This window comes from Castor canadensis, chromosome 5 (genome assembly GCF_047511655.1).
Source record: "Castor canadensis chromosome 5, mCasCan1.hap1v2, whole genome shotgun sequence".
NCBI lineage: Eukaryota > Metazoa > Chordata > Mammalia > Rodentia > Castoridae > Castor > Castor canadensis.
Window position 1 is genome coordinate 51,771,083 of NC_133390.1, and position 26,114 is coordinate 51,797,196.

Below are 26,114 nucleotides of genomic sequence, written 5' to 3' on the forward strand. Positions count from 1 at the left end.
AGTTCAGCCATCTGCTGATGTTTTTTTCTGTCTTGGGATCTGGAGCCAGTTTCACTTGGCATGGGAAGATTTGTCCCAATACAGGGAGATTTTGTCCACAGACAGGTCCTCACAGGTGCCAACTAGGGTATTATTCTTACAGAAGTTGGTGGTAATGTGGAGAGTGGAGGAGATACTCTGACTTCTATGATCCTCAGGATACAAAGATGTGTGTATCTGGTCACTGCACTTCTGCTTTATTTGAAACACTTAGAAGGAAGGAGTTTTCCATTCTTTACTAAAAACACTTTAAAAGTAGTTAAATATGATTTCCAAAAAATTAAAAAAGGAAGAAATTTGGAGCGTGATATATTCTCCCCTTATGTTCCATTGAGGCAGCTTGTCTTGTGAAAAGGAAATAGTAATCTTTTGGATGAATTGATCACAGTCCATTCACCCTATCCATTTCCATGAGAAGAAAGTGTCTTTACTAAGTAGTGTTGACTGGAGGTTAGTATTGTCCTCAGATTTCCATATAGGGAACATTTGTGTTATTTTTTTCTTTTGTCCTATTGCTATGCACTGCACCCTTCTAAAAGATTCTACAAATTAGTGCCATATTAGTTCTGAGCACTGTACTTCTCGATCAAATAACAACTCTTAGATGAATGTGTATGAAAAGAAGTGACAACACATACTTTATAAATATCTCAACAAGTTCTCCCATTAATTATTTTGAGTACTAATTCTGGAGTATATAGCTAAGGTATTCATCTCCAGAACCAAAAATATTTTCCATACTTAGCCAGTTTATATTAATTTAGAAAAAGAACTCTGAAATGGAGCTTTGATCTTAGAATATGTTTACTTTGCCTTAGAGGCTGTGACAGATGGATGTTTCTTCATCTGTAAAATGGGGGTAGCAATGATATCTGAACCACATGGATTAAATGTGATAAGATATGAAATAGGATTTTATAAATTGTGTGTTATTACACATACATTAACAATAATAATATTTATAGTCTAGGCACCTGTACTCATTTTATGGTTTAAATAACAATTTCAAACACATACACATCCATGTTAACACATATATGAAATATACTAGATGTATAAGTTCAAGTGTTAATAGTGACATGGTTACAAATTGGATAACAAAAATTGGGAAACCAAGTGAAAGTGTTCATCGCATCTAATGTTTGCCAAGGAAAAGTGAAAACGCAACAGTTTCAGGTTTTTACTTAACAGATGCAAATAAAACTACAACTCAAGCTCAGAAGTCATGTTTTCCTTTCATTTAGTTATAAAGTGTGAATTTATCTTCTTGGAACTTAAAATGATGTTTTTGCAGATTATGTTGGGCAAATTGGCAACATTTAAGATAGAGAGACACTAAAAAATGCATATTTCTCTAGAACAGAATAACAAATGGCAGGTTATAGGTCCATAAAAAATGTAATAGCTGTTAACAATTACTGGCCCCACTAACCTGAGTGCAGAGATAATGATGAAACAAAGTTGGCAGGAAAGAATACGATGCAATATATTTCCCAATTATATTTGTATACTCAGGGTAGTGGCAGAATGTGGGCTTGGGAAACAGATAGATAACAGACTCCAGCACATGTGGAAGAGAAAATGGGAAGGCAGAATGTTTTAAGGACTTTCATTCATGACTTCTCCACACTGCTTGAGCTGGAGGTAAGTGGGGATGTAAGGTAAATATTATTATGGAGTCATGGAAGCAAAGGTAAATATTTGGAAGACGTCACTTCTCTTTTCATGTTTTTTCTCCTCAGATGAGACTCCAACCAACAATTCACACCTTGGTAAGATATTTAACATATATTGAAAGTATTTGGGAATTGGTTATAAAATTGTAATCAGCTAAATGTAATGAACCTAGTTCTATAAGTTTGTTATAGTTCAGATAACAATTCAGTAAGGATTTTTAAAACTTATTTGTGATCTATTGGCCAATTTTTATAGCATTTTAAAGCCTTTGAGGTTTTGTTTTCTTTTGTTTTTGGCTGCCTGTGGGATACTAGGGTTCTAACCCATATAAACAATCTTTGGATTTTGTGTTGAATTACAGTCAAATAGACTGTAGCGTAACCCAATGTCATGCTGTTATTCTATTTGACACTGGTGTTGGGGGTGTTCGCAGCATCAACTGGAGGAAGGTGATAAATATGATAAATATGATACGAGGCTTTACGACTGCATCTGTCATTTCTTGCAGGTTCTCTGAGTGCTCCTCCTTTCCAGCTGAATGCCATCACCAGCACACTAATATCGGGAATGGTCATCCTTGGAGTCCTGAGCTTTTCCCTTCTCCTGTGTTCACTGGCTCTGCTCCACAGGAAGGGATCTACCAGTTTGGTGTTGAATGGCATAAGAAACCCAGTCTTTGAGTAATTCTATCAGGTCCTGCTCTTGGGGGAAGGCTTCACTGACTGTACTATGTGTGCCTGCAGTCAGTGTTCCATCTGTGTTGAATGCTAGCCACGTTTGATATTTGTAGGTTTGGTAGATTTCACAGTGTAACTCATCAGCATGATGATAGTGAAAGGGTTTTGATAATATTGCTGTTGTCACCTATGTATATGGCCAACCCTATTTTCATGGCACCAGTGGGCATACTGACAAGTAAAAAATATACAAGACTTAGATCTTAAGGATCAGTCATATCTCATTTTATTTTCATTGTTTTTTCTTTTGTGGTGCTGGGGATTGAACCCAGGGCCTTAGTGCTTGTGAGGCAGACACTCTAACACTAAACTACATTGCCAGCTTCGATTTTCTTTTGATTGTTGCTTTAAAAGATGAAAGGTGAACACAGAAACAAATTGAATTTGTTGGATTTTTTTTCACTAAACATTAAAATCCAATGCAATTGTATTAGATTTGTATATGTGGCCCTAAAATGAAAGATACTTTTTGTTTATTCCTGATAACTCCAGTTTGGGATATAAGTGTATTGGACTGGCCAATTTGACCTCCTGTGTTTTGGGCTGATTTTCATGTCTGAAATATTCATTAAAAAAAAAAAAACACCTCAAAAAAACTTCTGGGGAATGTATTATAATCTGGAATACCATGTGTGTAACAAATAGTAAAAAAAATAGCTGTTAACTTCCAAAGAATACTGTGTTTCTAGATCATTATTCCTTTGGATAGGAATGGCTGAGATGAGTTTTCTTCTGGTTCGTGTGACAGCAACAGCACGGGTTAACTCTCTTCCTGGTAAACTGTTTAGCCACTGTTGCAGCTGTGCTTCCAGCAGTGAGTCAACTGTGCAAAGATTCTTCTTAATTCAAAAATCATCACATGAGAAAATAAACCTTGTTTGTGGGAAGAGAACATCGTTGCCACCCCATGAGCATGATGTTCCTATACGTTTTTTTTTCTGTTTAACAATGTCTTTTTTTTATCCTAGAATAAAGAGGAAACTTAGATTAAGTGTACTTTGCAGAACTTTATTGGAATCTATAAGAAAAACTAATCTTTTCTCCTCAAATGTTTGATGTCAGGAAGAAAAAATTGTCTAAAGTGACCTTTTTCCTAAGGCATCTTCTTTTAAGTGTCAGAATTGCCATGGAATAAACATTTTCCTCTAATGATAGACTGTGAGAACATTTGATACTTTATAAGTTTTGTAAAAAGTTTTTAAAAGGCCAAATTTTAAGCAATCCATGTTCTTATAAACAAGAACCAAATCCCTCTTTTTGTTAAAGCTATCTACCCAATTATAATAACTCATTTCTGTTCAACAGTTGTGACCCATTGTTCAGAATTTATCTTACTATACTACTTGTGAATCATTATGCAATTCTAGATTTGCTTCAAGTGGAGTATCTACACTGAAAGTTAATAATTAAATCAGTTATCAAATAAAAAAAAAACCTTTCCTCAATTTGCTTGAGCAAGTGTTTATATTAAAACAATTAGCTATATAATTACCCTGACTTTTCTATTTCAAGGTATAGACACAAAGTGAAATAGGATCTGGAAATTCTCTGTATAATTTTCTCAACATTAAAAAAAGTTTAAATCACTTAGAAACCCAGTCTAATAATCCTATGCTATTTCAAAATAACTTTAAATTGACCATTCTGAATTTCATCTGCATTAACATGATTCACTAACCATTGTACTATGTGACTATATATGCACGTGGAGAGCACTGAAATATTCTAGTAAGTCTGTTTCAGATACCTTAAGTGAATTGCCATTGATCTGAGAATTAAATTCTGTGACTAGAACATTACATCATTGAAGCTCGTTTGTCAGTTTGATTTTTATGCTTTTGAGATGGGTACTATTTCATCTGTTGACCTTTAAAACTGTATACTCCATTTTACAGAACTGAATAATGGACATACATCATTTTGGTAGCTTTTGGGAGCAACTTCAGTCTCATATTATTTTTTGCCATTCTTTCATCATAAATGGAAGAAGCAGTTCTATAGTGAGATAAACTAGGTTGGATTCATACAGTTTTGTGCTTATAAACCTACAGTTATCAGTAGTATTTAGTTTTGTTGAGTTTTATAGTTACTATAGTGTGAAAACCTTACAAATATGTGCAAATGTCCTTTCAGTTTTAATACCTCAAACTGTGTTTTGCACTTCAGGGGTAAGGTCTGATGATATGTAAAAGATGATTGTTTAATAAAATAATTATAAATGAATACCTTGAAATATTTTTTCATTTTTTAAAAAAATAGATTTTTCTTCCTCCTACTCTCAACATCCTCTTCTGTTCATGAGGGTTGAGAAAGATTTAGTCTAAATAAGCTTCAACAGGGCAGATTGATGATCACAGCAAGTGGATGAAATCTGCATTCTTAGCACTGAACATCCTCCCTAATATCCTGTATTGGGGACATATCCTGGAGACCAGCTGAGGAAAGCAATGAGCCTTTACCTAGAGCTTGAGCTCTGACTAAAATGGAAACTAATATTTAAAAACTTTGTTGGGTACAGTAAAACCTGGAAAGACAAGGAGTTCAGTTTCTGCCCAGAGGATCAGTCTCTTGTAATAGTTCTAGCAGGGTCTGGATGTCATGCCTTGCCTTGGGAATGAATGATTTGGAAGTGAGACAGTGTTGAACTGAAATCCTTTTCCTGACTCAGGGGAGTATTACAGAGATGACCACTACACCAAGTCCAAAGGCATCTGCAGTTAGCTTTGGGAGCAACATAGGCATGATGGTTCAAGAGGTGCATTACCAGCTGCAGAACATGGTAGGTTACTTTTGTAGCCTCACAGGCAGCAAACTTGGAGAAGAATAGAGTAGGAAAAGTTCATGGGAGTTACTTATTTATGAACACATATGAGGCATAATTTGGGGAATTCGCAGAGCATGTGGCCTTACACATACTTACTTTCATCCAACATTTATGGGCTAGGGTCGTGGCTCAAGTGTGCCTGCCTAGCAAGCACAAGACCCTAAGTTCAAACCCCATTACCACAAAAAAAAAGTTTGCTTATCCCATATTTATAAGAAGACTATCTAATAATTGATCAATTGCTTTTGGGAATGAGGCTTTTCAGTTATTTATAAGTGGGAGATCTTTCACATCATATAATATAAATTTGTAATGAAAAAAATTTTTATTAATACTTTAGTAGTAAACAAAGCAAAACAAAAATGAGTGAATTGGTGCATTCCTGAGAATTCTACAAAGAAAAAGAATCAATAAGATTTATGTATCTATTTATACATACATGCTTATATATGCTTTCATATGGCTATCATATAAAGATATATACAAAATAGTATTTTATATATAAACTATATTACAAAATAAAATGATATATGTATATGATAAGGAATTGGCTAATATAATTTTGGAGGCTAAACAAGTCCTAAGATATGTAGTTGGCAAGCTGGAAGACTCATGAGACCTGACTGTGTAGTTACAGTCAGAAAGTCTACAGGTCACAAACCAGAAGTCCAAAGGAAGAAAAACAAACAAACAAAGTCCAACCTTGAAAAGCAGTCATAAAAGGTAAATCCCTCTCATTCACAGAGGGTCAGGTGTTCTGTTCTATGCAGGTTCTCAACTGATTGGATGTATCACTCTCTTAAAAGCAAAACTTCCTAGTTAATCTGGTGACATTAGGGAATGAATAAATAAAGTGTTACAAAATATTTTTCTGGCAGTACTGAATTTTGACTTCAGGGCCTTGTGCTTGTTAGACAAGTGCTCTCAGTCATAGTTCCAACCCTTTTTGATTTAGGTATTTTTCAGACTGTGTCTCACACTTTTTTCCCAGGCAAGCCTTGAATTGTGATCCTCCTATCGACATCTCCTGCATCGCTGAGATTAGAGGTGCATACTAGCAGACCAGGCTGTTCTTTCAGGTTGTCTCTCTTTAACATTTTCCCTGGTAATGGCCCAAACTACAATTCTTCTATCACTGTCTCCCAAGTAGCTGGGATTACAGATGTGAGCCACCACTCTCTGCCTTCAAAGTACTATAAAATTTCACAGTACAAATGAAGTGGTTTTGAAATATTTAATATATAGAGGTAAAGGTTCATGAACAGAAGGTCCTATTTTATGTGAACTGGATGAAATGGATCAAGTGGAAGAAAAATAAGGCCATACATAGGTGGGCAAGGATGAGATCTGAAGTCATGTTGAATTATCCCACAACAATGGGAGAAACAGGTATGTGCTGGAAAAATCCACTGGGCTCACATCCTGTTTGGTTGGCACAGAGGGTGCTGGTAGCAAGGAGAGAAGTAATGACATCAACAGTGACAAAAGGCCAGAGCAGTAGAGAGCATACAACAGGGTTGCAGAATAGTTTGGGGAGGAAATGAAATAGGGAAGCGCTGGGTGCTAGAAGGAGGGGCCATTTGTTAGAAGAACTGAGTTCACCCACCGGGAGGAGACAGAACTAGAATCACCAGTATCTTATCTACATTCCACATGATGTCAGTGCATCTCCCCAGAGGCTTAAGGTAAGTGGAAACTGGATAAAACGTTATATTTTCATGTTTGTGAGACTGTCTTGCCTGACAGCTTATTGGCAAACAGCATCAGCCTGCACATTTGAATGACACAGGAGACTAAAATAGCCTTGATTAATTCCGTGTTTTGTTGGTCTGAGGACTTCTGCTCATTTGTTCTACACATAATCTCTGCTCAGTAATCTTCATTTGTAAACTACTTTGTATTTTTGGCAACGTGAAATTGATAACTCAGATTTTTATCTGCATAATTCAAATCTCCAATCCCCCTTTGTTTCAAGTATCTGGATATTTCCTTCTTCACTTAAATTGCCAGCATAGTTACTTCACAATCCCTTCTCATGCTGTCCTGATGTTTCAAAGACAATGTGGCCCAAGTTTCCAAGTTAGGTTTCATTAGGCGCATAGCTGTGCTAGCATCGCCCAAAGCAGAATCCATTACTAAACAGTCCTGCTTGTCTGGCTAATCAACTTGGGAAAATCCTGGGAGCGTTGTGGCTTGACAGTTCCATTCAACTCTAACTCAAAGTTATACAGCTCCTGAAGCAATTTCTACTTCTGTCTGTAGTTGAGTAGCTTATTTTTTTTTCAACAGTTGTGAACAACTGACTGACATGAAAACTTACCTTAAAGGAAATCTAGTTGTTTTTTAGTAATTATTTACTACTTGAGAATTAGAACTGATTTATGATGTTAAAACTTGCTTTGCTACCATGTGTATGTGATAGGTGAAACATAACAGCAGAGAAGAATGTAGCATCCACATTGTAAATGAAATTGAAACCAATAATCTCATTTGAGTGAGAGGAATCATGGAATTCTTTTTTGATATCCTGCCTCTCTCCTTAAATACGATGTTGAACAAAGATGATTCACTATCACTCATTAAAAGACGTATCAAAATTTTAATGCTTTCTTTCTAGTTTGTTAATGGATGTATAAGGAGAGTTCTCTTATTTGACAAGTTAATCATTCAAAATGCTTTGTAGCCTTGTACCATAGATGATTTGTACCTCTAGGACTGGATGAGAGTCTCATTTAAAGTTACCATGAGTATTATGATTAAATCAATATGGTTATTTAATTAATAAACTGTTACAGAAGTACTCAAGGCTAAAGAAGAGTGCACACATTTGGCTTTGCATTTGCAGTTGTTTGTATAAAGAATTCTGCTTGGCCAAATCCATGTGCTCATTCCCCTGGGATAGGTATTTCCAGGGGCTCCCAAATCCATGTGCTCATTCCCCTGGGATAGGTATTTCCACCGATCCACAGGAATTCTCTTCAATCTTGCTTTTGCTTTCTGTGTATAAGATTCAACATGCTGGGAGTTTTATATAATTTTCATGTATACATAATTTGAGTTAGTTAGGAAAGATTGGAACTGGGGTTTGAGAACAAAAAAAGAGGCTAAGTACAAGCAAAAATATTTTTAAGAGAAGTTAGAGGTATCTTTAATCTTTTTTTACTTCCTTAAACTTTAAAATTTATATAAACATGCATAAAAAAATGTAACAACCACGGAAGTTCTACCATCCTGGATTAACAAGTATGCATATTTTGGTTCAATTATTTTGGATACATAAAAATAAATTGGCATGTAAGTTGAAGTCCATTATGTCCACCTTTCTAATCTAAGCCTTTTCCCCCTGTGCTCAGAAGGAATCACTGTCATAAAGCTGGTTCTTTCTTTCTATCACACTGCATGGTTCCTTCCACACTTTGAATTTTTAAAAATTTTTACATTTATTCATATGTGTATACATTGTTTAGGCCACCTCTCCCCCAAACCCCTCCCACATATGCACCCCCTTTCCGGGCACAACTTGGTCTACCCTCTTGTTCTCCAATTTGTTGAAGAGAAAACATAAGAGATAATAAGGAAGACATAGCATTTTTGCTAGTTTGAGATAAAGATAGCTATACAGAGAGATTCCTAGCATTGCTTCCATGCACATTTTAAAGTCAAGAGCATGTAATTAGAATCTCTTCGTCCTGATACAGATTAGTCTCCTCATTAAAAGGGCCAAGTGGTTATCTTAGTACTCTGAGTGACCTCTAGGCATCAGCATAATTTTGACTCCTATTTCCTGATTTTAATTCTTTTGGGTTGTTAGGGCACAGGGAAATAAAGGCTGGTTGCCTTTATAAATTTGTGTCTAAAGTAGTCATTTACCAATCATTCACTTTATTTTCAGATTGAAAGATAAATTTTACAAGATGTTGAAACATCTATAGCTTTTCTTATGTATTGTCAAAAGAACATTTAGATCATACTCCCAAATTTCCTGGCCTCAAGTTCTTTAGAAACAGAGGAACTATAAACAAATTACACCAAATTTCTCTTGCTTTATCTAAGAGAATAACATTTTCTAGAAGTATGGGAGTAGTAAAATCTCTAGTACAATTTAAATCTAATCACTTCTCTACTAGAGGATTATGTAGATCAATAGATTTAAAAAATTGTTCTACTCTTCAAAAGATATCTAAATTTTTAGGTTATATTATATATTTTTACTATAAATCAATGATAGAAGGAAATGGCTTCAAAAAGTTCAAGAATTATCCCAAAAGATTTATACAATTGAATTTTTAGGAGAAATGAATGTTATGAATCATAATTTGATCATAGCCTTTTCTATTAATATAAGTGATATTTTAAAATCTATATTTAATGGAAAAGAAGAAAAAGCAGAAGGGAATACTTATTATTTATAGATGCTTTTATATGTAGTATATACTCTAATGACCTCATAATATAAATGTTATTTTGTAGAGATTTAAGCTACATTTTTGTTTGAATATATTTGAAGCCTAATCTGCCTTCCAAATGTGATTAGTTAATTCACCTTTTGGAGTCATCCCTATTTAATGTCTTAAGCATTTCCCTAGATCAAGTTCTCATTTACCACTTGGGACAGGACAGAAATGAAGAGAACAAAGAACTCTAGATTTATAGGGTTGAGTGAAGTTCCTTGTATATTAATTACTGACAGTGTTTCTGAAAAATGAAGATTAAAGAACTGAACATTCTCAGGGAAAATTTCAGCCTTTGAAAAATGTTTTAAAAAAGATATGTGTTTTATGTGCTATTAATAGCAGATCAAACTACTAGAAATTTGATTTAGTATGTAATAAAATTATAATTATTATAGATAGTGTTGATATGTGTTAGGTTTACTTCATTAAGAGCAAAGCACTGTTTGTATTGGTTAGAATTACATTCTATTAAAAATAATGGAGACATAAAATAGCAATTGATTAAATAAATACACATTTCTTGTAATCGTCCTCTACCTCTCTTTTTGAGACGACCTGCTATTGAAAGTGTATTCATTTCCTAATAAACTTCGCTGTCATTTTCACTATAAAAAAAGAAGTTTTCTGTAATTTTCCAGGGCTGGCTTGGCAGCTGTGCTACATGCAGTCCCAGGGAAGGAGTCTTTTGTCTCACTGTTCCTGGCCTGCGGACCTTGCTCTAAAATAGAAAAAAAGTATGAAAAAGAGACCCAGTGCATATTCCACCAATAACTGAAGGAAGGCTCCTGGGAGTTGCAGCAGAATGCCTTCCTGTTACACTGGGCTGAATTTAGTCATGTAGTTGCTGCACCAGAAAGGGTGTCTGGGAAATGTAGTCTTTATTGTGAGCATCCTCATGCTGGCTATCTTCAGAAGACTTGACTTCCACTAATGTCAAAGAGTGACACCATTGACTCACAGCTGTAAAATGTTAGACATGTTGTTTTATGTACAAGGATGTTTATCACTGCATTATCTCTAATACCAAAATAGTAGTGATATTTACATATTCCCAAACACAGAATTCTTAGATGTATTGTGATACTTCTCTGTGAGATAAGTGCACACTGAAAAATCAGTTTCAAAAGACATTTAACAAATAAGAAAATGCTTATGCTATAATATGAAAAGAAAAAAATCAGGATATATACATATACACACATACATAATTAATATGAGCTCACATAGAAAAAAGGAAATTGACAGAAATAATTTATTGATAATGAAAAATAAGTAATTCAAGTTTTCTTATATTACTCTCTTACATTTTCTCTTTTTGAAAAAATACCCAAATAATTTAAGCAAGAAAGTACTTTTAGTAGTCTAATTCAGGGGCTAAAGAAAGTATGTTGTCTATATTTTTGAGCTAGTTGCAGCAATTCTCAACTTCATTTAGTTTCATCTACTGCAAAAAAATTCTTTGTACCTAATCTAATAAGCACATGGAAAAAAGGAAACAAATTTCCAAACTTCTTCTGAGAGATAGTCAAAATGCAGTGGCTTTGTTTTTTCCCAAAGACTTTTGACATTTTAGTTAACATGCAAATGATCTGCAGTGTGCTTCATATTCAATGGCAGCATACTAAGCAGATCTGGGGGACTCTCGTACCTACTGACAGCAGTGCCGGAGCTATCCAACTCATTGGTTTTCATTTGTGCTTTTCTTTTTCCCACATTGCTAGCATTTGTTATGGCCACACAACCAGACTCACACAGGAAACGAATCTATGCTCTGGGAAATGGTTGAAAAGCATCGTTATCATCTTCATTTTGTCAACAATGAAAATTTTGTTTATACATGCTCTTTGGAGATGATGACTGTTATGTTTGAAAACTACATCAGAAAATTTCCCTCTCACTTAGAAAAAAAATCCATACTCATGGTAGTTTTATTATTATTATTATTTTATTTTACAAATAATCTGTGCTGCCCATGGCCTTTAGAGCTGAGAAAAGCTGCCTGTGATGAATGCTATTTGTACATAAAGGCAATTTCCAGAATGAGTATAACACCAGTGGCTGCTGATTCTTGAGAGAAATGGAATGTGAAAAAAGATACAGAAAGTCTTCAGATTACTCCCTTCAGTTGAACATTACCCATTTCTTGAAGTAAATAAGTAACTATTTCCTATTCTTTTGCACCTGACTTCATCTTCCTGTCAGAACAATGATAATTGCTTTCTTAACTCTCCACAATCCCTCCATTACTACAAGATATCTTAAAAATGAGAGGCCGGGACTCGACTGCAAATACATTCGCAATATAACTCCATAGTGATGTAACCATTGTTCCCTCCAGTCTAAAGAGAAAGGCAGCAGCAGCTCTGTTCATCAACTATCTTCATATCAGGATCTTTCCCCAAAATGGCAACCAGTAAAGTAACTTCATAGGTATTCAGGGGGATTGAAATAAAGCTCCAAAGACTGTGTGGTTTGCTAAATTGTCAACTGTGCATTTCAAAAAGGATCAAATTTGCTTCAGTTTAAAATCAACATTCTTTTCCCTTCAGATGAGATTAAGAGAATAACAGGGCCAAAGATAGCACATCAACATGTTTATCTTTTGCTGTTTAGTCAAAATTACTTTTTCCAATATCTGAGCTCTGTGCTAACTCTAAATGGAAATCAGGAAGCAAAGAATAATGTACTGCTTTAAATGTAGATGGAAGATAAGATGTTGAGACTAAATTTTAAAAAGCACACCAAGATATATTCATTCCACTCTCACATTTAAATAATGCTCACATTAAATAATTGTTCCAAAGGAACTGTCAGAATGAAACAGTCAGTCATAGCTTCCCCTCGTTCAGCTTTGACAACTATAAAAGTTCTAAGCTCCCAGTGAAGCTATGAAAATTAGTTTTTAAAAAACCATTTGCAAAACACGAGCTAAACCTTATGTCTCTCTGATTATTGGATGGAAAATGAGCAAGTTCGACATTATTGAACAGGTGAAGCTTTCTAGATTATATTGATTCTGGAGGGCTAGCTTAAGGAATGTAAACTGTATAGTTACTATGCATAAATTGCAAAGTTATAGACATTATTGTTTTAACTTTTATTTTACTTGTCAGCTATATCTGAGCTTCCTGAGTCCAAGGAAAATGTGGAACTCAGTATAAAATACCTGAGCTCTGCAAATCTGTGCTTGGAACTTTCTGTGGCCTTGACATACTTGAAGTCAAGTAGTTGAGCATTACTTAAAAACTTTATTGCACATTCCTGATAGCTGATATATAATGACTAATGTTGGTCTGAAGTAAGGAAAAATAACTTGGAAACTTGTAATAATCCTAGTGCCTTAGTCCTCAGAGTTGTGGACTCGTGTCTGACACCATCAGTATTGTCTGGGAACTGGCTCAGATCTACTCAATCAGGAACTTTGGGGACACAATTCCATATATTCTGCTTAACAAGCTGTTCAATAGAGTCTGTCAGTCTCTAACTAAGCAAGGCAGGGAGCTTGAGGGGCCAACTACTATATTAGTGTACCATCAAAGTGTTATTTTTCTTTCAATTCAAACTTTTTAGAGAAAGTCCTTATCTTCCGTTTTAACCTGTCAAACGTGTGCTTCATTACTTTGTACTTTTGAGTACTTTCATTACTTTGAGCTGAACATGCCCAAGATTGTGTCCTCTAACTTCTGTTTTGAACCATAAACCTTAAACCGAACATGCTCAGGAAAGTAATCTTTTTTTGGTTTTTGCCAGTACTAGGGTTTGAACTCAGGTCTTTGTGACACTTGCCAGACAAGCATTGTACCACTTGAGTCATATGCCTAGGCCTTTTTGCTTTAGTTATTTTTCAGATAGAGTCTTGTGCTTTTTGCTTGGGACTGACTTTGAACCTCAGTCCTATTTATGCCCTTGTTGGCTGGAGCTACATGCTTGTACCACCATGCCTAGCTTGTTTTCCTAGATAGGATATCTCTAAATTTTGCCCGGGCTGGCCTTGAGATGGGATCTTCCTACTTCTGGCTCCCAAATAGCTGGGATTATAGGCATGAGCCACCATGCCTAAAATAGGAATGTATTCCTTAATTGAGCATACTCAGGGATGTGGTCCACACCTAAAGTACTTTACTGTATGAATATGTGTAGGCTTCCAATTAAAATCACCATGCTTCCTTTGTTAAGGGAGGGCCCTGGTTTGAAATAACTCTTGGGCTCTCCTTACCTGCTGTGGGTAATACATCTTTCTCCACTCTTTTATTTTTAGTCATGCTTATTTTTGGCTTTTGGCTTTGTTCTGATGGAGATGAGATCTCATTGCCTTTGGTTACAATTCTATTTCATGTTAGAATTTTAGAGCTGAAATCAACTCCAGAAAGTTAAAAGGAGATCAACATAGACATGTGGCATCATCTATAAATCCCCAAATAGAGAAAAGGGTATATACTGCCTAGTGTCTAGAACTTGAAACACACCTCCATTAAGAAACCAATCTATTCTCTTTTGCAGAGCTTTTTAGTCTCATTGATTACACTTATCTCTGACCTATTAAACACCACGGCTGTTTCAACTGGCCTGGCAGGGATAGAGTGTACATTTTTCTCAGAGCAACTTATTTTCCTTTGGATGCAGTAAAATACATATCTGGTTAAAGGAAATCAATTTGCCAGATTAAGAAAGACTATTCTCTGATCAAAGGTCCACCTACCTGAATTTTTCTGTCATTCTGTACTATACTCAGTGACACAGAGTGCATTTGGTAATGGAAATTTTCAAATTGTCCAGTTGTGTAGATTTAGTCTCCAACAACAGCGTTTAGGATAAAATAGAGTCACATACCTTGGAATTGGAACTGATAGGAATCATTTCCATCACTTGTTACCTGCACTGCTTTGGGGAAGTCACTTGATGCTCTTTGAATGTCAGCTCCCTCATCATGAAGTGAGATTCTCATATCAACTTTCAGAGTTAATTTGAGGACTAGGGATAATCTATGTAAAGTAACTAGCCAAAGGGCAGGCATACAATAGAGATTAGACCTTCCATTTTGTCTGATTTCTCCTTACTATTGCTCTTGTTTTTTGCTGTTACTGTGTCTTCTGACTTCTTAATTTGTATCTATTTGAAGTGTTGAAGTTTAAAGCATAGGCTATAAAGTCAGCCCACCTCAGTTTCAATTCCAGCTCTGAGACATACATAGCCTGTGTTTTTTTTTCATGTATACAATATGAAAAATACCACTACCAAACTTTGTCAGTTCTGCTAAGGAATAAATTGGTATAAGATACTTATCAAATAACTGAAATTTACTAAACAGCAATTATTAGTAAGTATAAGTACTATTTTTATTCCTCAGCTCTGTTGTAGTTTCACATCTCTTCCCAATCTTTCTTGTATCCCAAAACATGTTACTTTTGTAGAAAAAAATCATCCATTAACTTATTTATTTAGCAAATATTTTTGAGGACCCACCATGCGAGACAGCTTGAGCATACCTTGCTCCATGCTTTAGAAAAAGCACAGATTTGCATTTGCTATTATTTCCCCAAGTTAATTTTCTAATCCCTAAAATGGGGATAACAGTTCCTTCAGTATGAATGCTAATGTTCTGTAAATACATGAGCATGTTTCCAAAAACTGAAATGAAAATGTTCAAGGCCGTACATGAGTAATTGCTTCATCAGCACCTCTCCAGACCACATAGCATAAAGCCAGAGGAGGACAACGATGGCTCCTCCTTTCCAAATACATAACCTAGGGTCCTATCTGCATTTTCTTTGGCAGCCTTAGTAGTCATAATGGAATGAGATAAGGGAAAAGACCAAATACTTCAGCAAATGAGAAAATAAATAAGCAGAATGACCACATTCACAGGGTTTAACATGTCTTCAAGAGCTTAAATCCAACCTTCAGACACTACTTTAAATATATTGTATATTACTAAGTTATTTATTGGAAAAAACATTTATATACCACCAAGATTTTTATGGTGTGAATGTTTGTGTCCCCTTAAGATTCATGTTGAAACTTAATCCTGAAAGCAATAGTATTGAGTGGTAGGGTATCTAGTAGGTGATTAAAAAGTGACATTTTCTTAGCAATGTGCTACCAATGTTGAAAGACACCTCTCTTGAGTCTTTTGTATAGTATTCTTATGAAAGAGGCCTCCTCCACAAAGTGAGGTTATCCATAGAAGGCAAATGGGCCTTCACAAGACATGAATCTGCAGGTGCCTTGATCTTGGATTTCCCAGCCTCCAAAACTGTGGGAAAATATATATATGTATTTGGTAGTATTGGAGATGGAACTCAGGGCCTGGTGGCAAGCATTCTACCACTTGAGCCACACCCCTAGTCTTTTTGCTTTTGGTTTGTTTCTCAGATAGTATCTCAAGCTTTTTCTTGGGCCATCTACAGTTTGTAATCCTCCTACCTCTGCCTCCTGAGTATCTGGGATTATAGGAGTGCACCACCATACCCAGTCAATTTTTGTTGTTTACAAGCCACTCAGTTTATAGCACTTTTTTTTGTGGTGGTACTGGGGTTTGAACTCAGGACCTACACCTGAGCCACTCCACCAGTCTTTTTTTGTGCTAGTTTTTTTTTTTTTTTGAGATAGGGTCTTTTGAACTATTTTCCCAGGCTGGCTTCAAGCCATGATCCTCTTTGATCTCTGCCTCCTCAGTAGCTAGGATTATAGGGTGAGCCACTGGTGCCCTGCTTTTATAGCATTTTTGATATGGCAACACAAACAAATAAAGATAAAGCTTATCTCTGAAAACAAGAATTCAGGTTTTTTTCCCCTCTTATATTTCTTTTTTATTGTTGTGCTGGGGGGGTACATTGTGGCATTTACTAAAGTTAAGAATTCAGTTTTTGAGCATCAATTTAGGACATCTGAGCACCTGTCTATTGGAGAAAGTTCAGCCTGTCCCTTTCCCAGGCTGCCCAACTGCAGGTTACTGCAGTACTAATGGCCAAAAGACATACTTGACTATGTGTTAGAGGCCCCTTCTCTTCCAAGGGAGATGATAGGGACATAAGTTTATCGTGCTATCTCTAAGAACCATTGTTTTGGCATCTCTGGGAATTTAATAGATATCTATGTACTCATTACTGTTCCCTTTCATAACTGTACTTCAATGGTGACCCCTGACTTACTCAATTTTTCTGGCAAGTCAATTTTCTTCCTCACTTTTTTGCATAGTCCTTTTCTCTGCCTCTATTCCTACCAGTTGCTACCCATGCTGTAGTGTAAACTGGAATCATGAACTGCAGTTTCTTGACCAAAAGTTTCAACAATGTTGGAAGATTCCTCTTTTGGGTCTTCTCTATTACTTCCTTCTTTTGGAATTTTATGCTAGTCTATATAATGTCTCTCTGAGGTTTGATTTTGAATTTTATATGTTACTTACCCCTAAGGGTCTCAGTGCATTCTTATCCATGCTTATTTTTACCTTATTTCTCTTATGCTATGATCTTTTGAGCAGTCTCAGAATCTCTAACAGCTTGGATTACATGTGCTAAGATGGAATCTTTTGAAGATGAAAAGTCATTTCAAATATCTCTAGACAGCAGTTTAAAAGACCCTGGTCATACAAATCATAAAATTTCTAAGAAGACAAGCAAAAATATTGTCAATTAAGTGTTTAATCTTTATTATAGCTAACATATTAATTTTAAGTGGTTTTAATTTATGAGATCACACAATTTTATTTATGTGCAGCATGTATTCTTTATAACATAGAGTGCCCTCTTGTATAATCAATGTGTGTAATATATTTATGCTCATTTTATTGGGCTCTGAGCATAATTTTACTATTAAATATATGGAAGAATTTTATGGTTGTTTTTATGATATCATTGGCCTCAGCGAGGCTTACTTTTAGGCCAAGTCTCTTGTTAAGCATAGAGCTCTCAATTTCAACATTGTTTCTATGGGAAAAAGCATAAATACATTGTCTTTCATTAACATCTGCTTGTCTATGATTTAGATGAGGCTAATGGACAGAGACCCAAGACTTCTTCCTGTTAGAACTTTTCCCTCCTTGTGATTCTCTTTTGGAATAGTGATTTGCTTTGCAATTATGTGATATGATGAATCTTTTGCTATGAGCTAAACACACATTCCTTGAGGTACAAGATTCTCAGGAAACTAAAATTCTTAAAAAGGGCATGTGTGTGTGTGTGTGTGTATGTGTGGTAAGCATGTATAAATGTGTTATAACCCTCCCAAATCTTAATTAGAAAATAATTCTGATTAAAAGGAAAGCTATCTTAAAAGGAAACTTGATTTTAAAAGGAAAACTCATTTTACTTGTATTTGTCTTTTATTGTTATAAATTTAACTGACCGTTCATCTAGCAGTTTGTTTTAATTCATATCATTGTTCAGAGATCTAGGCTTTATTTGGCCAGTGATGTTTGAAAATTCTTTCCTGGTCCCTGGAACAAAATAGAGTTGAACAGTTATAGATGGAGTGGATCATAGCTTCAACAAGGTTGGACACCTGGTGGTCAGTATTAAAAGTAGTATACTTGGGACTTAGGTCAAAATAGAAAGAATTAGTGATATATTATAAAGAATGTTGAACAAAAAGTTAAAAGAACTATATTCACTTTGGCAAATCATAATCTTTCTAAATTTCCATTGGAGTCCTTATTACTGTATTTTAATAATTGTAATAAATGCAAATAGCATTTTTCTACTTCATGTATTAAACTACTTTAATATAGTAACATTAGCTATCTTAAACAAACAAAAGTGCCATTTTTTTTTTACAAACAGAGAGCAGAAAGGCAAAACAGGTCCTGTCTGGGAAATAGGGGCCAAGGTGTGTGTGGGGTGAGGATATAAAGAAAGCAGGTTGGAGGGTGAATATGATGGAACTATTCTGTACCATGCACATAAATGGAAAAATGAGACCTGTTGAAATAATTCCAGGGATGGAGGAAGAGGGGATGAAGAAGAATGATGGAGGGGGTGAATTTGACTATGATACTTTATAAGAAATTTTGTAAATGTCACAATGAACCCCCACTACAATAATAATAATAATATAAAAACAGTATAATTACATATGGAAATATATGTATCAAAAATTTAAGATTTTTATACTCAGAGAAAGAAAAACTATTTGGTTTAACCATGTGGCCTTAAACCTGCAATAAGTGTAATTTGATAATTTAAGTCTCCCCATCAGACTTTATATAATAAACTATACATGGTAGAATAATAAGGTCTTATAAACATCAAATAGTTAATCATTTGTTTGTTACTGAAAGTTTTAAATTTTTTTCCAGTTATTCTTTATCATTATATATTGTAAGCTACAAGTCTTCACAAGTATCTTTTTATTACCAATGAAATAGTAATATTCATTCATTCACTGTTAATTTTAATACAGAGTGAGCAAAATATTTCACATGCACACAGTGTGAATTGTATAGTCCCATTTTAAGGTTGTCAAGTATTCTGATTTAATCCTATTTGATCAATTTAAATTACAATTTAAATGGTTAGATCTTACCATTAGATTTTAATTACCTTCAATTCTATCAGAGCAGGGTTCCACAACACTTTGTAGCAAATCCATTTCCTGCTTAACCAAAGAGACAATACTGTTTAAATAGACTTTTCCCTGGCTAGTGCTTTCATAAAAAGAAGTAGTTTTAACAGTCTATTGTTTATTTCTTCTCTTATTGCCAAGTTTATGATTAAAATAAAGTACCATCCATATGAGGAAAAGACAAGATAGAAAACATGATACTGGTTGCTTCGTGGAAAAAAATCCACCTATCATCACTTTAATATTTTTGGCTAAATAGTTTTATCATTTGAAGTGTGAAACTATAGTCTCATAATATGATTCTACTCCTTTGAATATTTTCTTCTCATGGATCATTTCAAATACAGCCTTTCTGGAGAATATATAACTGTATAATTAAATGAAGTACACAGAGAAAAAGAACGCTTACTGATCACACTATCATTTCAATCACAACATGGATAGATCATACAGAATCTATCTGAAATGTGCATATTTACACTTACATAAAAATACATTGCAGAAGAGATACTAACTGTGAGTCTCATTTTTATGCTTGATTTAAGCTGTTATCAGGCATTTCTGAACAAGTCATTAATTACTTCATGCCACCACGGGCCCAGTGCATTGAAGCAGTGACCTTCTAAGTGATCCCAGTTGGACTGAAAGATTTAAGGTGGGTTCCAAAAGTAATATATGGCATTTTATGCAAGAGTCAGGGATGCTAGGAATTACATTTTTGACTACACACAATAACTTTGGGAATGCAAACATTGTCATATGTGACTGAGTAATGATAGGAAAATCGTTTTGTCACTTAAGTGTCACTTAAGTTTTGAGAATTTTGGATACAACAGTGTCTAAAAGTGAAGGTGACTCTGTCAGGATGCTCTATCATCTTGGCAAGAAAACTTCCCATTATCTGCTCACCATCATGATTAAAATCCAATGTGGCAAGATATTGCTAAGTTTCTTCACATGGTATCTGTTGCCATTATAATCATATCTGACAGCTCCTGGCTCAAAATTTAAAATAAAGTACTGTCTGTCTTGACTTAAATAATGATGAATCTTAAAAAGTCAAATTAGGTTTTTTTAATGACAGGAATATTTTATGTAAGAACATGAAGATAAAAACAAAGACCTGTATAGTTTACATAAAACTTGAAGCTGTAAGCAAAGAGATTACTTTTATGTCCATCACCAATCAAAGTTATATAAGGCAGAGCATATTAAAGTGGTTGACAGCTTCAGATTCAGGCAGGTCTTGGCTCTGCCACTTACCAGAAATGTGGTCTTGGACAGACTTCTTAAGCCTCAGTTTCTTAATTTGGGAGGGGCTGCATAGAATTGTGGTAAAGACTAAATGAGGTTATTTGATAGAAATTTCCAGCACATAAACTCACACTTAGTATGTCCTCAGTATGTCCTTGGAATTGATGATGATGATGAATAGCACTCAGCTAGGCTGAAACCCATTCACAGCTTCTTCATCTTCTGCATCCAAAGAATAGTCAGATCCCTCAAGTCAGCCTGTACAGTGTCTCACATGTGTGCTTTATTTTCATCTCTGCCTTATGCCCTATATCAGGTCTTATTCACATGAGAAAATGTGAGAGGCTTGTGTAAATTCTCACTCATTATAGAGTTATTAGTTACTTGTAATACTTATCAGAACATAGCAATTCATTGATAATTTTTCCTCACTGGAATGTGTAATGACATATTTCAATCCATGCCTCACAATGCTGCCAGATGAACTTTGTAAAGCCTATTTGTTTTGTATTATTCCCTTGCTTTCTATGACCCTCAGTATGATAGACAGCTTCTCTCTTTATAAATCTTATCTTTTAATATTTCCTTCACATCTCACCAACACCCTGTTCTCTAGCATTCAAAAAGATTCCCAAATCTATACTTGTTCTAACTTTTCTTGCCTTATGGAAGTAGTTAACTTTTTAGATACAAAAATATTGACTGACAAATTTTCCACATGCCTCCTCTCTCTCTCATTCCTGTCCTCCAGGGCCCTACCTAAAATTGTGCTTTGTTTTATTTTTCTGTTTAGTCTTCTCAGACTTCCAATGTAGGAATCAATTTCTCCCTCACCTGTCTTCCATTTTCTGTATACTCTGTTTCATCATTCTCAAAATAATTGGAGAGACATAGAGGGCAAGGATTGCACCAGCCATTTTCCCTCCACCTTCCTCAATATCAAGTGATACTTTTCACAGGGAGGAGCTAACTCAGGAGAAAAATTATTGCCTTTTTCTCTATAGATGCATTTCCTAAACCTGAGCTGCAGTAAGAAATAGAGGGGTTTTTCCAAGATGGCGGCTAGAGGTAGGAAGCAGAAAGCGAGCCTCCTATAGTGAAATCTTGGAGAGACGCTGGAGACACACTTTGCAGGCATAATCACTGAGAAAAGGCATAACTTTGACCCCTCCACATCTCCAGCCAGTGCAGAGAATCTCCACCTCACGTTAAATGGAGAAACGAAGAGGGCCCCCAGGGCCACCAGTGGCCGGCGCCCACACGGCTTGGGAAGACGTGGACCAGGTGAGCTTTGTGGTACCGCAGTACCCCCACAGACAAGCCTGGGCCAGAGCAGCATAGCCCCCTGGACAGACTGACCTCCACCTGGGGAAAAAAAGAGAAACTGAGTAATAAGCAATAAGAACAATTAAGACATGCTGGAAAGAGGGTGGGGCGCCCTGAGCGCTGAAGATTGGGGGAAGGGAAACCTTCCTGGGACTGTCAATAAACAAGCCGGTGGGGCTGGAGAGGCTCTGGCGGGAGCGGGGCGCACCCAGCAACCAGGAGTGGGAAAGCTTGTGAGAGTGGCGGAAGGAGGAAAACTCCACAGGAGAGGAGGGAAGACCCAGTTCCCACATGAACTGTAAATAAACATGGCGGCAGGCAGGAGCAGCAGCACCGCCCAGTAAGCAGGAGCAGGAAAGCTTCTGAAAGTGGCAGTGGGAGGAAAACTTCAGAGGAGAGGGGGGAAGACCCACCTCCCACATGAACTGTAAATAAACACGCAAGCCTGACAACACGGGGGCAGTGTCACCTTTCCCAGTGCTTGGAAAGGGGAAAGCCTGTAGCAGAGGCTCCCGCACAGGAGAACTCTGAGCAAACAAAGCCTGTGGGACCAGGTGAGTGCTAAGCTCACCCCAGAGATCTGCATAAATAATGCCGCCAGCTACAGGCTGAGAGCAACAGGCAGGCAAGACACAGCTGCAGATACCATTCTCAGAACTGTCTCCAGATGCTTTTTTTTTTCTTTTTCTCCCTACCTTTGATGACAGAACAACTGAATTACACCTGCAAGCCGAAAAACTTACTGAAACTGTATTGCATTTGAACTTGGGACACTTGGTGGGGCTTTTTTTTTTTTTTTTTTTTGTGCAGTTTTGTTCTACTTTATGCATCCCCTTTGGTGAGACAATGACAGAACAACATCTGAGGCACCATCACCAGGACTGGAGATTGAGACGGACACCCAAATTATTAAGACTGAAACTGCATTGCATATAAACTTGGAAGTTTTTAGGGGTTTTTTTGTTTTTTGTTTTTTTTTTAATTTTCTATTTTCCATTTTATTTTAATTCATTTTTATATATAGATATTTCTTTCATTTACTTATTTTTTATTTTTTTTATCTTTGATTTTCAATCCTCTCTCTGTCTCTCTAATGTCTGTTCAGCTTACTGTCGATTAGTACACTAACGCTCCCTGTTTATACCCTTGAAATTTTCTTGCCTGCAACCTTGTTCTGTTTTCTCCTTCCAGTCTGTATATTTGTTTTTCCCTTTTCTTTAACTTCTTGCTTTCCATCTCAGCTCACCCTTCCATTCTAAATATTACCATTGTTATTATTACAAGCTAGAAAATACTTAATTGCACACATTACAGGGACAGTAACAACACCAAAGACAATGATGGGAAGACAGAAAAAACAGGGAAACCAGTTTCCCCACAGCAAAAAATTAGTACAGGAACCAGAGGGGAATGAAGAGAACAGAAACTCAGATCCAGACTCCAACAAAATGAAGATAAACTATGCCAAAGGACCCAATGAAGCCCACAAGAATAATTTAAAAGAAGACATACTATAAGTACTCAATGAGAATTTTATAGAGATGATACTGGATAGGGTCAACCAAAATGTACAGGAGACACTCAAGAAATTCCAAGACAACAAAAATAGAGAATTTGAAAAAGCAAAAGAAGAAATAAAGGAAACCATAGAAGCACTGTATAAACACCAAAGTGAAAGAGAGAACACAATGAATCAATGGATAAATGAACTCAGGTCAAAAAAAGAAAACATTAAAGAGGAAAGCTGCCAGGATATGGAAAACCTCAGAAAAAAGAGCAAAACAGAACTGCAAAACAAAACGGAAGGCCAATCCAGCAGAATAGAACAAACAGAAGACAGAATCTCAGAACTTGAAGATGAAATGGTAATTAAAGGAAAAACCGAAGAACTATTAATTAAACAAAACAAGACCCGTGAAAAGAAAATGGAAGAACTCACTGACTCCATCAAAAGACCAAACTTGAGAATCATGGGCATCGAAGAAGGAGAAGAGGTGCAAGCGAAGGGAATGCGTAATATAGTCAACAAAATAATAATGGAAAATTCCCAAATCTATAGAAAGATATTCCCATACAGATGCAAGAGGCCTCCAGGACAACAAACAGACCAGATCAAAATAGAACTACTCCATGACATATCATCATTAAAACAACAAGTTCAGAAACTAAGGAAAGAATATTGAAGGCTGTAAGAGAGAAAAAACAAGTAACATACAAAGGTAAACCCATCAAAATCACAGCAGATTTCTCAACAGAAACATTAAAAGCAAGAAGAGCTTGGGGAGAGATCTGCTGGGCACTGAATGAAAATAACTTCAACCCCAGGATACTCTACCCAGCAAAACTATCATTCAAAATAGATGGAGCAATAAAAGTCTTCCATGATAAGCAGAAACTAAAACAATATGTGACCACATGAAAAGACAGGCAGCACCAAACCACAGAAAAAGAAAAAGCAAGACAGTAGAGAGTAACATCAAGTTAGGTACACACAATCAAACTTTCAAACAACTAAGACAACTAAATGGCAGGAAGCACCACATACCTATCAGTACTAATGCTTACTTAATGTTAACGGAGTTAATTCACCCATCAAAAGACACCGTTTGACAAAATGGATTAAAAAAGAAGATCCAACAATTTGTTGCTTACAGGAGACTCATCTCACCAAAAGAAATAAGCATATGCTTAGGATGAAAGGCTGGAAGAAGATTTACCAAGCCAATAGCCCCCAAAAACAGGCAGGAGTAGCAGTACTTATCTCTGACAAAGTAGACTTCAAACCTACATTGATCAAACGAGATAAAGGACATTCCATACTAATAAAAGGGGAAATAGACCAAAAGGAAATAATAATCATCAATCTGTACGCACCCAATGTCAACGCACCCAATTTCATCAAACATACCCTGAAAGACCTAAAAGCATATATTAACACCAACACAGTGGTTGTGGGAGACTTTAACACCCCATTATCATCAATAGATAGGTCATCCAAACAAAAAATCAATAAAGAAATCCAAGATTTAAAATATGCAATAGATCAAATGGACCTTGTTGATGTCTACAGAACATTTCATCCAACCTCTACACAATACACATTCTTCTCAGCAGCCCATGGAACCTTCTCCAAAATAGATCATATCCTAGGGCACAAAGCAAGCCTCAGCAAATATAAGAAAATAGAAATAATACCGTGCATACTATCTGATCACAATGCAATAAAAGTAGAACTCAACAACAAAAGTAAAGACAAAAAACATGCAAACAGCTGGAAACTAAATAACTCATTACTTAATGAAGAATGGATCATCAATGCAATAAAAGAGGAAATTAAAAAGCTCCTGGAAGTCAATGAAAATGAAAACACAACCTATCGGAACCTATGGGACACAGCTAAGGCAGTCCTGAGAGGAAAGTTTATAGCCATGAGTGCATATATTAAAAAGATTGAAAGATCCCAAATCAATGACCTAATGACACATCTCAAACTCCTAGAAAAACAAGAACAAGCAAATCCCAAAACAAATAGAAGGAGAGAAATAATAAAAATAAGAGCTGAAATCAATGAAATAGAAACCAAAAAAACCATACAAAGAATTAATGAAACAAAAAGTGGATTCTTTGAAAAAATAAACAAGATCGATAGACCCCTGGCAAACCTGACTAAAATGAGGAAAGAAAACCCAAATTAGTAGAATTAGGAATGCAAAAGGGGAGATAACAACAAACACCATGGAAGTCCAGGAAATCATCAGAGACTACTTTGAGAACCTATATTCAAATAAATTTGAAAATCTTAAAGAAATGGACAGATTTCTAGATACATATGACCAGCCAAAACTGAACCAAGAGGAAATTAATCACCTGAATAGACCTATAACACAATATGAAATTGAAGCAGCAATCAAGAGTCTCCCCAAAAAGAAAAATCCAGGACCTGATGGATTCTCTGCTGAATTCTATCAGACCTTTAAAGAAGAACTGATACCAACCCTCCTTAAACTGTTCCACGAAATAGAAAGGGAAGGAAAACTGCCAAACACATTCTATGAAGCCAGTATTACACTTATCCCAAAACCAGGAAAAGACACCTCCAAAAAGGAGAACTATAGGCCAATCTCCTTAATGAACATTGATGCAAAAATCCTCAACAAAATAATGGCAAACCGAATTCAGCAACACATCAAAAAGATTATTCACCACGACCAAGTAGGCTTCATCCCAGGGATGCAGGGGTGGTTC

At 35.9% G+C, this 26,114-nt stretch overlaps 1 protein-coding gene across 1 annotated transcript in view; it reads left to right on the forward strand.

Moving 5' to 3' along the window:
• Zpld1 (zona pellucida like domain containing 1) overlaps positions 1-4,614 on the forward strand; it is a 67,041-nt gene extending 62,427 nt beyond the window's left edge. Inside the window, exons 10-11 of the mRNA XM_020154933.2 lie at positions 1,782-1,811; positions 2,225-4,614. Coding sequence (XP_020010522.1) covers positions 1,782-1,811; positions 2,225-2,400 — 206 coding nt within the window. The 3' untranslated portion in view covers positions 2,401-4,614. The remainder of the gene's footprint in view (positions 1-1,781; positions 1,812-2,224) is intronic.
• The last annotated feature ends 21,500 nt before the right edge of the window (positions 4,615-26,114 follow it).